Genomic DNA, 12693 nt, shown 5'->3' on the forward strand with positions numbered 1-12693 from the left:
ATGTGAGTGAAGTCATGCGATTAATTACGATAACAAATGTTAATTGCCTGATGCCCCTAATTTTTTATCTTTTCTTTTTTTTTTTTTTTTTTAAGAAAAGATTATCTTAAAATATATTTTTTTCTTTTTTAAATATTTTTTTAAAAGAAAAGATTATTAAAAATGAGGTGCGTCAGGTGATAATTTTTTTAATTGTAATTAATCGCATGACTTCACTAGTTAACTCACAATTAATGACACATTTTATATCCGTTCTAAATGTGCAATAGAAAAAATCTATATTTTCATACTCTTGTTAACAAAAGTGGGAAAAAATGTTAAACTTATAGAAATAGTTCAAATGAATTATCGACGTCTATAGCCGTCAATGGCAGTGAATGAGTTAAAAAAAAAATCACTATGTCAATGACATCATCCTGGGAACTTTTTCACACAAAAAAAATTCCAACGCTGATGTTAGCTACTTAAGCTAACTAAAGCTTTAGCAATAGCTCTTTTTTTTTCTCGTAGGAATTTGTCATGTGAATTCGTCTGTACCCAAATCAGAATTTGGAGGGACAATATGTCATCATTTTCATTCCAGTCCCAAAACTGTTTCGACTCGTCTGTACATGTTCCTCTAAACCCGCCCACCCACGCCCACTCTGCCCTCCCACCCTTAATACACGTCGCCTTCCGATTAGATAATACCATTCTTTATCTTGCTACTGCACCCAACCCCCCCCCCCACCCCTGCCGTATCCATTTGCAGCAAGCCATATTATCTGTAGGTCCATCTGTCAGGCGGATTGGGGTAAATAACCGCGTGGGATGTCATTGTTATGACTTTCGCGCTTAATATTCCACCTGTTCAGCTAAGAGGTGACATATTTGATATTTCATAAGCTCATAAGTCATTGGGTCTCTCTTGATTAAAGTTTAATCTGCCCAATGGATAGTCAGGATTTAGAATAATAAAAATATAGTCTATCTGCTTTCAATGATTGATGCTAAATTTTAGTTTATTGGATTTCTGTACATTTCATGGCTTCTTGAGACTTTTTTTTTTTTTTTTGTGGGACTTCTCATGTTAGACAAACCTACCAAATCTCATGACGCTAAATGAAACTGGCTCTGAGGACTGAATTTGAAAAGTTGTCTCTCTTCGAAGAACCCCCAAGATTGGCCAACATGGCCCTAAAATGGCCGCCTCAAACCCAAATGGCGGACTTACTCTGCGTTTTCGAGGATGGCTTCTTGAGACTTTTTTTTTTTTTTTTTTTTCGTGGGTCTGCTCATGATAGACAAGATAGCCTACGGATTGTCATGTTGCTAATTCTCAAAACAACTAAGAAGCTAAACCAAAATTGCAATTGGACTTGCTCGGGCCCTAAATAGTGACGTAATAGCCGTTGTGGTCGGGCTGATTTTTGGCAACACACACACACACACACACACACAGATGATTGTTTCCCTTTGCAACATCTGCAAGTGGCGTCTGCGCTGCCACTAAGCCCGGCTTTAAGGAAGACGTCCTGATGGCGGGAACGCGGCCAGGCAAGAAAGTAAATGCATGGGACATGTAATGGATATAAGTGTGTGTGCGTGCGTGTGCGTGCGTGTGCGTGCGTGTGTGCGTGCGTGTGTGCGCGTGTGTCGTCAGTGGTCACATGTCGGAATAATCGTATACACAAGGGGTTCGTAACCTCATGTGGGATCTATGGGAGGAGCTCCGGCTGCTAATGGACAGGTTTGTTAAGCGGGCGCGTGATCATTGTTATTGGATTTGATGATGTGATGACATCACATCACGACGGCGCATTTTTAATAAATGTATGTACATTCATCTTGACTTCTTTTTTTGTTTTTTTTTAAAGGAAGGACGTGCAACAGGATTTTCTAAATCGGAAGAAATAGAGCTGGTTTTATAAAAGGTAAGGTATTTGCACTCAGGGAGGGTTAATGACAAACTTTTCGTCATTTAAAAAAGGACAACTTTTTCCTTTCATGCAGCAAACCCAACAAAAACAAATTATAAGCTCCATTTTTGGAACAGTTCTTGTATTGAATATAATTCAATTTTTATAGAGTTATAACATTTTAGAATACATTTTTAATTAATTACATTTTGCAACACAAATGAAGGAATGTGTACAGTATAGTGGTAGTGGTCTTAAAAAAATAACATAGTAAAAATTGTATTGCTAGTCTGTGGGGAAAATTTGATGAAATTTGTTTTTTCACAAATGCTACTTTTTATTATTTTTTTTATGTAAAAGTTAACAATAGAAAAGTGCAGTATTATCACATTTGCCATTGACATAATAAATGCAGGATAATATATAACAGGTAATATTTTAAAAAATATATTTTAAAAATAGCTACCCAAATTGTTTTTTGTGTATTTAATCATTTGAATCAATATTTATATATTTTAATTTAATAAAAAATATTTTGATTTTTCTCATGGCTGCCCGGTTAAAAAAAAAAAAAAATAATTATGAGAAAAACTATAATTATATGTAATATTGTTCTTCCTATGTCCACAATTTGGTCAATTTAATATTTATATTTTTCACAAATTATCGACCAGATCTAAAGGCTTGAAAATGGCTTGCACTTTTTGACAGCGCAAAGAGAAATGTGCCGTTTTTTTGTTTGTCTCGAAAAGTGATTGTATTGGACGTACACACGACATCATTAGCATGTTTAACAAAAAACGTCTGCCGTCAACTTTGTGCGCTTCTTTCTAACATGTCAAGTCAACCTCGCCGCCATGGAGCGCTCGCCCGCCTCCATTTCCCTGATGGACGAATGCGAGGTGGAGGAGCGGCGTTCCCCGCGGCCTCCCGCCCGGACGCTTTCCCCGCGCCGGGCCTGCCCTCCCCAGCGCCCGTCCATCCAGAGGTGCGGGGATGGCACGGTGTGGCTGGACCGCACCCAGGCCATGGCCACCATGCCTTTGTACAACGGCCACATTTGCGCCCGAGCCTCGCCGTGCTCCCCCAGGAGGGCCGACAAGGTCAAATGCAAGGAGAAGAAACGGCAGAGTTGTTCCAGGAAGGAGCGCAAAGCCAAAAGCTCGGGCGCTTCCAGAATTGCGGAGAAAGGCTGCGTTTTTAAGGACGCGGCCCCATGTGGGTCCCCCTTCAGGACCCCTAGGAGGCCCCGGGTCCCGATCCTCCAGCGGCAAGCTCACATCTCCTTGGAGATGAGCCCGAGCCTCCCGGAGATCATCATCACCAGCAGGGACGACGAGCCGCCCCAGCCCGGCAAAGGGTCGCCCCCGGGACCCCGGGGTCTCCTCCCGGGGGAGCCCCGCCACTCCAGCCCCAAGCACAAGGCGGAGGCCAAGGACGACCACTACTGGAAGACGCACAGCATCGGGTGGCGGCTGGTGCGCCGCAGGGCGCTCTTTGTACGCAGGCAGCGGCTGAACGACTGCGCGCTCGCCGTGGGCATTTTCGGCGTGGTCATGATGGTCATGGAAACGGAACTCTCATGGAGCGTCTACAGCAAGGTCAAAGGTTTCATGTGTTTTGTCGGCCAGTGTTGTGAGCGGGCATATGTTTGGAATCAAAATACCGAGTAATCGGATACAATTTGATTTTGCGTTATTAGTCAACCGAAATGTGCGTGTGAGGTATTTTTGTTGTCCACTTGGGGGCGCCATGTGTGACTTTGAGCGTGTATGGCTATAGAAGGCGGAGCCCGATTTGGTGAGTGACATGGGTGTCATCGAATGATAAATGTATATTTGGTTGAAACTAGGGGTGTCAAAATGAGTGTGTTAACTTTGAGGTCATTTAATGGCACTTTTTTTTTTCCATTAAGTTGCAGCAGACACGTCCGCGTCAAAATTTTGTAGTAAAACATTGAATAATATTTGTGGAGACTGGGGTCAAGTTGTATTTTACAATTTAAAAAATGTGCATAATTTTTACAAGTAACTTCATGTTAAAGATTAGATAGCTCTTAACTCATTCACTGCCATTGACGGCTATAGACGTCAAAAATTCATTGGAACCATTTCTTTGTTTTGCACTTTTGTTAACAAGAAACCTGCCATTTTTGTTATTGTACATTTAGAACAGATCAAATTTGTGATTAATCGTGAGTTAACTAGTGAAGTCATGCAAGTAATTACGATTAAAAATTGTAATCGCCTGACGCTCCTAATTTTTTATAATCTTTTCTTTCTTTTTCTAAATCGTGTCAGGCGATTACATTTTTTTAATTGTAATTAATTGCATGACTTCAATAGTTAACTCATGATTAATCACAAATTTTACATCTGTTCTAAATGTACACCAAAAATTTTTTTAGGTTTTCATACTCTTAACAAAATGTTAAACTAATAGAAATAGTTCAAATGAATTTTTGACGTCTATAGCCGTCAATGGCAGTGAATGAGTTCATATGAAAAGAAAAATGCACTGAGCTGTCACCAATGTCTTACAAATGCAATGATGCCATCTAGTGGCAGAAAAATGACCTCAGCACGAATCAATATCACACTCGTTTTTTTTACAGTACATCTTTTTAATTTAACTCAATTTTATGAATGATTGTGAAATGACTGTATCAATGACTAATATATATTTCTATTAGATTAACTTTTATGTTAACAACCGTAGGAAAACTTTGAAAAAAAATGTTTTATTGTCTATTTAGAACAGATATAAAATGAGTGATTAATAGTGAGTTAACTATTGAAATTTTAAATGTGCGATTTGGACCAAGATATCAGGAAAAAAAAAAGTGCATTCCCAGTATTATTTCTTATGGAATGTTACGTTACGGTCTACGCTGGTTTGGTTTGTGGCGCACCTGCAACCGTGTTGATTGCGTCCTGCGCGCAGATGATTCCAGATGTTGTGATTATCTCGGCAACTCTGATGGATGGAGCTTTTGTCATGACCCGTTTGTGTGCGTCGCCTCGCAGAGCTCCGTCTACTCGCTCACGCTCAAATCCATCATCAGCGTTTCCACCGTCGTCCTGCTGGGCCTCATCATAGCGTACCACTGCTGCGAGGTGCAGGTAACCCCGACGCCGGCGACCTTTCACTGACCTCTCCGGAAGCTTCACCCGCCGTCTTTTTCGACACGGCCCCAGCTGTACGTCCACGACAGCAGCGCCGAGGACTGGCGCATCGCCGTGACGACGGAGCGCCTGGCCCTGATGGCGCTGGAGCTGGCGGCGGCGGCCATCCACCCGTACCCGGTGGGCCTGCTGGCCTACCTGCAGCGGCGGACGGCGCCGGCGGCGGCGCTGTCGGAGACGGAGCTGGAGATCGTGCTGGCGCTGCCCATGTTCCTCAGGCTGTACCTGCTGGGCCGCGCCATGATGCTGCACAGCAGGCTCTTCGCGGATACGGCCTCGCGCAGCATCGGGGCGCTCAACAAGGTACGCCGTTTGGCTCGCAAGACTTTTAAGTCAACCTTAAACATTTCTTGACAATCATATGTTATATGTGTAAACAGGACATTCTGATTCATTTAACTCATTCGCTGCCATTGACGCCTAATTTTCAATAATCTTTTCTTCTTTTTTTTTTTAAATCGTGAGTTAACGAGTGAAGTCACGCGATTAGTTACAATTAATTTTAATCACCCGACGCCCCTGATGTTCAATAATCTTTTCTTCTTTTTTGTTTAAAAAAAAAAAAAAAGATTATTAAAAATTTGGGGCGTCAGGCGATTAGAATTTGTAAATCGTAATTAATCGCCTTTCGTAATAACGTAAATAAATGTTAAACTAATAGAAATAGTTCAAATGAATTTTTGTGACGTTTATAGCCGTCAATGGCAGTGAATTAATTAAAAAGAAAAGATTAAAAATTTGGAGCATCAGGCGATTAGAATTTTAATCATAATTAATTGCATGACTTTGATAATTAACTCACGATTAATTACAAATTTGATATCTGTTCTAAATGTGCAATAAAACAATTCTAGGTTTTCATACTCTTGTTAACAAAAGTGGAAAAAATGTTAAACTAATAGAAATAGTTCAAATGAATTTTTAACGTTTATGGCCGTCAATGGCAGTGAATGAGTTAATATAACATTTGTGGAATACGAGTGATGCAGCAAAATGCAGCTGTTTAGATCCATCTCAGGGGGCGGCCATTTTGCCATTTGCTGTCGACTCAGGCTACAACCAATCGCAGCTCACCTGTTTCCTAAAGGTGAGCTGTGATTGGTTGTCACTTGAGACCTGAGCAACTGTGATGTCATTTTCACTAAGTAAGTGGCAAGATGGCCGCCTTTTGATAGTGATAAAAACTACTGGATTTGGCTGCTTAACTCATGTTCCACTAATGTAATAATAACCAGAATAAGGTACGAGGTACGCTATATGGTATGTCACAGTTTGGTATGGTATAATGCTGCAATTTATTTTCGGGCGAGCTCACCTTGGATCGGCGCCAGATTGCAAGTGTGACGTTACATTAATGTTAATGTGAACGCTCGCCAGATCCACTTCAACGCCCGCTTCGTGGGCAAGACCCTGATGACCACCTACCCCGGCACCGTGCTGATGATCTTCAGCGTCTCCCTGTGGATCGTGGCGGCGTGGGGGCTGCACGTATGCGAGAGGTCACCACTTGGACTTGGACGCATTTTGAAAAAAAAAAAAAAAAAAAAAAAAGCCATGGAGTGAATTCTGATTGGATTATTTAAAAAAACGAATTTTCAGACATCACAACTACCGGGACTTAAGCAGCAACTACATGGAGGCGCTGTGGATGGTGTCGGTCACCTTCCTGTCCATCGGCTACGGGGACGTGGTGCCTCACACCTACTGCGGACGCAGCATCTGCCTCCTCACCGGGATTATGGTGAGCTAGAAAATTATAATTCATTTATCGATGCATTTATTTCCAGACGGGGGAATGTTTAAAAAAGGGGTTTCCTACAGGGGGCCGGCTGCACCGTCCTGGTGGTGGCGGTGGTGGCCAAGAAGCTGGAGCTGACGCGGGCCGAGAAGCACGTGCACAACTTCATGATCGACTCGCACATCTCCAAAAGGGTTCGATGGAGCGTTTTTTCCCGCGCTCGTCATTTGCCGGATGTTGTCGGTGGGAAAAGGTGCCGTTGCGGATGTTTTTTTTGTTTGCGCGCAGATGAAGATCGCGGCGGCGAACGTGCTGAGGGAGACTTGGTTCATCTACAAGCACACGAAGCTCTCCAGGGAGAAAGACCACACCATGGTCCGCATGCACCAGCGCAAGCTGTTGCTCGCCATCCACCAGTAAGACGCCGCCCCGCCTTCAATGAATAACACCGTTAAGTTCGATGCCCAGTGGATATATATTTAAAAAAATATAATAATAATAAAAAAGTCTACACACCCCTGTTCAAATGTCAGGTTCTGGTGGTATGAAAGATAAGACCCAGATCAAATGATCTCACTTTTTTTCACCATTACCGAAAGAAATTCAAAATAACTTGAGATAATGTGGTTGCAAAAGTATGCGCACCCTCTTAAAACTTGGCTGTGTTCAGAATTAACCACATTCAAACGTGTGTCAAATGTGAATCCGTATGCACCTGCCGCCATGTGGAGTGCCCTCTGATTAATTCCAAAGTAAAGTTCAAGTAGGCTTTTCCTGACACCATTTTGCTTACTTTGCTTTAGTTATTTAGTTACAGTTACTTGGTTACATTATCTTGGTAACTTTAACCAAGCAGCTGTAATTAAGTAACTGGATTTAAGAAACTGTCACTAAGTAACCTAAATTGTCATTTTAAGTAACTTAAGAGTAACTAAGAAGCTTCAACTGCACTAACTTACTGTGACTAAGTAACTGTAACTAAGTAACTTAAATTGCAATTGTAAGTAACTAAAAGTAACTAAGAAGCTTCAACTGTACTAACTGTGACTAAGTAACTTAAATTATAATTGTAAGTAACTTAGAGTGACTAAGAAGCTTCAACTGCACTAAGTAACTAGCTTAGTTATTAAACAAAGTAAGCAAATAAAATGTCAGAAAAAGCCTACTCGAACCTCTGAACATGATTTCAGCGGCAGGCATGTGCTGACTCCCGTTTGTCATGGGTTTCAATGTGATTGGTTCATTTGGAACACAGCGACATCCCCCACTTTGTGATTTAGTAACTGTAACTAAGTAATTAGAGCAAAGTGAAATCAGCAAAATAATGTCAAGAAAAGTCTACTAGAACACCTGAACTTTATTTGGGGTTAATAAGACGCCCTTTACATTGTGGCAGGTGTATGCTGGCTCCCATTTGACACGAGTTAAAATGTGATTGGTTAATTCTTAACACAAACTCATGCCCAATTTGACGATCAATCCACAGTGGACCCGACCTTTGACCCAAGCTCACTCCTAATAAGGGACAATTGCTATAGATGGATGGAATCCACTTGAAAGTTTTTCTCGCCATTGACATATAAATGTCGGTAAAAGCACACAATCGGGTTGTCCACTGTCCAGGCTCCGGCGCGTCAAGATGGACAAGCGGATCCTGGCCGACCAAGGCAGCACGCTGGTGGACCTGTGCAAGGTGAGAGAGGCAAGTGCACGCGCCGGTTAGCGACTGTGGAGCCGATTGCGAACGCACCGTTGTTGTGACGTGTGTCTGCTCCGGGACCCCTCAGCTGCAAACCACGCTGAGCGACGTGCTGGCGGAGGTGCAGGGCTGCCGGGCCGAGCTGGACACGCACGTCCACGGCCTGGAGAAGCACGCGGAGGAGCTGCGCGAGGGTTTCCGGGGCCTCATGCCGCTGCTGACCAGCACCTTGTCCACGCAGAACTCCTCCATACGACACCTGCTTCGTGAGAGGGAGAAGAAAGGAGACGCTGCTGGAAAGAGTGAGGACAGGTAGAATGAAAAGTGGGTGTCTGGCGCCCCCTGGGTGGCAGAGCCGAGTATTGCAGAATGGGAAAATGCTGCTACTGTAATGGAAAGGTCAAAGTGGACTTGAACCAAAACTTTTATGGAATTTTTTTCTTTTATTGGTGGGGGAAAAATGTAAAATGTGGCACTAAATTGCACTTGAATGTTTTGCTTATTTGTGTGATGAAACAATAGAGGCAAGCATGTTTACTTCATTTTCTTTCTTTACTCAGAATTGAAACGCAAAAGCAGACATTTTGAATTGAGGACAGTAAAATGTTTTAATTTCTGGGTTCACGTTAAGGGTGTTTTTTTTTTTTTGTATTCCAAGTAGGTAGATAAAGCAATTTAGTGGCTAAATTGTAAAAACTTCATAGCAAAGAAGATAATTTTAAAACCATACAAGTCCCAAGAAATTTCATAAGTATAAAATTACACTGCAATGCATTATGCTTAGTGAGTCAAATTTAAGGTGTAAACCACATCCTTATTTTCCAATGGGAGCAATTAATGTTAGAGGATAAAAATGGCACTTCCCATCTTGTAACGTAGCAGTATGATGATGTCATCATTTCTAATAAACACGTCCGCACTTGTCTCCAAGAATCCAACTCATTCATGTAGCCAAAACATCATTTTATTGAGAAACAAGGAACGGAGGGCGGCGGAACGGCGGTGACGACGCATGCTGCGGTGACATCCGTCTCCCGCGCTCCCTCCCTTAGTCCCCACTTCAGCTCCGGGAACAACATTTTAGTGCTGCTTCCTCCTAAACGAGCACCCTGAGGGACAAAAGACAAGAGACAGAGGAGTCAGCTAACTCAGTGCTTTGGCTACGAACACGCTTGTTCTCAGCCTTCGAAAGGGAGGGGGCTACTGGTCGAGCTCAACCCTTCTGCTAACTGAGGTTTCATCTGGCACAACAATGAGAACGGACGACCACCAAACAGGAAGTCCAGTCACTTATTTAGCTGTGCGGGAAAACATACCAACATTTTGTTTATTGCCACTCCCTGTTGGAAGTTTGCAAGAAATAACCACAAAACGTTGCCTTATACATGTCTGCTAGCTTAATGCTAACAGCTACAAAAAGTCTCAACAACAACAAAAAAAAAGTGTGTGGGATACCGACCCTCTGTGAGACGTGCTTTGCCTCCGGTGGGCTGACACAGGACAGTCGAGCAGCCGACGCACAGCACGACAGTCTGCGCGTGACTGAACACCGTCGTGATCTTGTAGCATCCTGGGGAAAGACAAATCAGACCAATTCAACACAAAAGGTATGCCCTGGCAGCCACCTAACAGCGTACTTGCAGCACCTTACCTGGACATTTGACGTCCATAAAGTAAGAGTTGGGACTCTGAACAAGGCGCTTCTTCTTGTGCCTCCTCCTCGTCTCCTCTAGAGATGGGTGCAACAAGTCTTTCGCGAGCTGACAGGGCAGACATAAGTAATTAGGAACCATGTTATTAAAGGCGCTACATGATATGGTGGCGTTTTTCCATGTCCCCTAACTGGATTTGCTTCCAGGGTTTGCCTACATGAGTGGGTAGATAGCGCGCCCGTTATACATTTTAAGCGCACCGACTAACTACTTAAATTAGCTTAAAAAGAGTACCCAAAAATATGCAACATTGAGAAGTAATCTTGTAAGCACAAGCCCTCGCTCGTCTGACTCCATGATTTCCGTGTGCGCGCCGCCATCTTGAGTCACAATGCGCTCGAGAACAGTGCACATTAATTTGGGCCAAAGTGTCACTAAAAGACAGCAAGGGTGATTTCGGCGGGTAACAGCGGAATCGCAAAGGTCTCCGCTAAACGTAGAGTCGCGAACGGGCGCCCAAAAGCGCCATTAAATGAGGGGAATGTCGTTGTATGAGGCGGCGCCGATACTCACTGGCATGTTGGCGAGGAAATAGCCGCTGCCGAAAAGGAGGTGCAACCGGAAGCGAGGCCCTGATATTCGCGTTTGCGTTGAGCCTGAGCAGGAAGTGACGACTTCGGCGCGACGACCACGGCCATCTTGGTGAGGTCTGTTTTTCAACCATTGGCGTCCGTGTTTTCAACAGGTTCACGTTCCCCCCCCCCTTTCCAATCTTGGCTACAACGAGATCTAACCCTTTTTGAAAGCACATATGCCGTATTTATCCAGCCTATGTTATGAACTAAATTGTAATTGTATTTGGAAAAGTTCACTAAATCAAATCTGATATTGTTAAATAATATAAAGATGGACTTCAAGCAATTAACTTTGAATGTTTAACGGTAACCGTTGTACTTAAAAAAATTAATAAATAGATGGTTAAAAAAATCTTTCCTAACAGAAAATAACAGCATCTCTTCTGTCTTGCCAAATGTGTACAGTAGGCTATTAAAAAAAAAAAGAGGGAGGTGTTTGTCCTGATGTGTGATTTCAATTCTTATAAACTGCCAGTTAAATTATCGTCCGGCTTTCAAGTGCAAGTCTTGCTAACTTAAAGTGCTGGAAGCTTTACAACACTAATTTTAAACCACGTCAAATACCAATATGGCAAAACATATATTCTTAGTAATATTATAATATAATTCTTTGAGTTGCATTTTAATATATGAAAGGTTCCCTATAAATGAAGTTTGATTTGATTTGATTTGATAATTAAAAAATAACGATCCAGAACTGGATAGATAAAGGTGTGAGGCCACTACGCCCTCTAGTGGAGGGTCAAGAAAATTGGCTCATTTTAAAAATGGTTGCGCTCTTGACATTACATGTCGAACATCAGAATTTAAAATGATTTCTAAAGAATTCTTCGAGCTATCAAGCACCACATTGAGACCTGGAGAGTCTGCCGGCTCCTATCTTCTCATTATAGGAAATATTTCAACAAAACATTTTGGGAAAATATATACCAAACAAATAAATCTCTAAACAATCTCATATGTCTTATAAAAACAAATAAAAAGTCGACTATCCATTTGTTTTTAATTGAGGTATAAAAAAAATAAATAATAATGTTTATAAGTAACATAACGATTGCTGTTAATTTGTGAAGTACATAATTCTTCGGAGAAAACATGGAAAATATATTTAAATCTGACGAAAAGAAAGGCGGAAAGTGACAATAATTCATTACGAAGTAGAGAAATAGCAAAGGAGCAAGTGCAATGCAAGACATTTTGTTCATGTGTGTGACTTTAAATTTTGTGGCGTGAAATTTCCACGGTAAATCAAAGCAGTCATATGGAGGTAAATATGATGCAAAACTAACTTGTAAAAAAAATGTGTACCTGTAGAAAAAAGTCTAAATTTGGATCTGTAAAAGTCGTGATTCGTACTTGTAAAAAAAATGTGTGCCTGTAAAAAAAAAAAAATAATAATTTTTTTGTATCTGTACAAAAAGCGTAAATTTGTATTTGTAAAAGTTGTAGGTTGTAGTCAAAGAAGTTGCCACTCTGAGTCACAAGTGGTTTTTCTGCTGCTGTCCAGTGACGTGAGTTTTGCACCATTTATCTCGCTCCAAAAGGTGCAAAACTGATTCGTGCTTGTAGAGCGCCGTGATTTGTACTCGTCGAAGAAGAGGGCGGGCTCTGGAGGATTTGGGCGGGCTAAAGCTTAACCTCATTGGTTGAGCGAACGACCGTGGGTTGAACTCAAATGACGCCCATGCACAAGTCCGCAATTCTAAACACAAACAGAGTAGCCACACCAGTTTACGCATCATTTTGGAAGAAGAGGACGTCCCAGGCGTGAAAATGTCAACATGGTTCAATATACGAACACCGTGTGGAACAGCTTAAACGTTGGTTGACATGCAGAGAAGTTTTAGTATGAAGGTAAGATTTATTGTACGAACATAGCTCGTAAT

General features: G+C 42.0%; 2 protein-coding genes and 1 non-coding gene across 5 annotated transcripts in view; 1 reads left to right on the forward strand and 2 right to left on the reverse strand.

Annotated features, from left to right (window-relative positions):
* Positions 1 to 9444, forward strand: part of LOC147157576 (small conductance calcium-activated potassium channel protein 1-like) — a 15419-nt gene extending 5975 nt beyond the window's left edge. Inside the window, exons 1-11 of one of the 3 annotated variants that reach the window (XM_086062779.1) lie at positions 1657 to 1729; positions 1857 to 1913; positions 2742 to 3499; positions 4925 to 5020; positions 5096 to 5386; positions 6461 to 6582; positions 6683 to 6824; positions 6905 to 7015; positions 7110 to 7237; positions 8445 to 8523; positions 8609 to 9444. In XM_086062779.1, the coding sequence (XP_085918905.1) occupies positions 2756 to 3499; positions 4925 to 5020; positions 5096 to 5386; positions 6461 to 6582; positions 6683 to 6824; positions 6905 to 7015; positions 7110 to 7237; positions 8445 to 8523; positions 8609 to 8836 (1941 nt within the window). In that variant the 5' untranslated portion in view covers positions 1657 to 1729; positions 1857 to 1913; positions 2742 to 2755 and the 3' untranslated portion in view covers positions 8837 to 9444. Of the gene's footprint in view, positions 1 to 1656; positions 1730 to 1759; positions 1914 to 2741; positions 3500 to 4924; positions 5021 to 5095; positions 5387 to 6460; positions 6583 to 6682; positions 6825 to 6904; positions 7016 to 7109; positions 7238 to 8444; positions 8524 to 8608 lie in introns of those variants that run through there. The other 2 variants (XM_086062778.1, XM_086062780.1) reach the window with 2 other exon arrangements.
* A 22-nt stretch (positions 9445 to 9466) lies between these two features.
* On the reverse strand, positions 9467 to 10822 carry rps27.1 (ribosomal protein S27, isoform 1). Its single transcript, XM_086062784.1, has 4 exons — positions 10746 to 10822; positions 10172 to 10280; positions 9980 to 10090; positions 9467 to 9629 (listed from the first exon to the last, which is right to left on the reverse strand). Exons 1-4 carry the CDS (start codon positions 10749 to 10751, stop codon positions 9601 to 9603), a joined length of 255 nt encoding a protein of 84 aa, XP_085918910.1. The 5' UTR covers positions 10752 to 10822; the 3' UTR covers positions 9467 to 9600.
* LOC147157578 (small nucleolar RNA SNORA35) lies at positions 9691 to 9826 on the reverse strand. Its single transcript, XR_015091487.1, has one exon. It is a non-coding gene; the product is annotated as a small nucleolar RNA SNORA35 (small nucleolar RNA).
* Positions 10823 to 12693: the final 1871 nt, after the last annotated feature.

Source organism: Leptonotus elevatus, chromosome 19 (genome assembly GCF_054856555.1).
Source record: "Leptonotus elevatus isolate MCC_2025b chromosome 19, RoL_Lele_1.0, whole genome shotgun sequence".
Classification (NCBI taxonomy): Eukaryota; Metazoa; Chordata; class Actinopteri; order Syngnathiformes; family Syngnathidae; genus Leptonotus; species Leptonotus elevatus.

Bases quoted from the DNA above. Each gene is read 5' to 3' on its own strand.
- rps27.1 (XM_086062784.1), bottom strand. The intron at 10,091-10,171 runs GTAAGGTGCTGC...GTCTTTCCCCAG, and splicing joins TATGGACGTCAAATGTCCAG to GATGCTACAAGATCACGACG. The intron at 9,630-9,979 runs GTCGGTATCCCA...TTTGTCCCTCAG, and splicing joins CAAAGCACGTCTCACAGAGG to GGTGCTCGTTTAGGAGGAAG.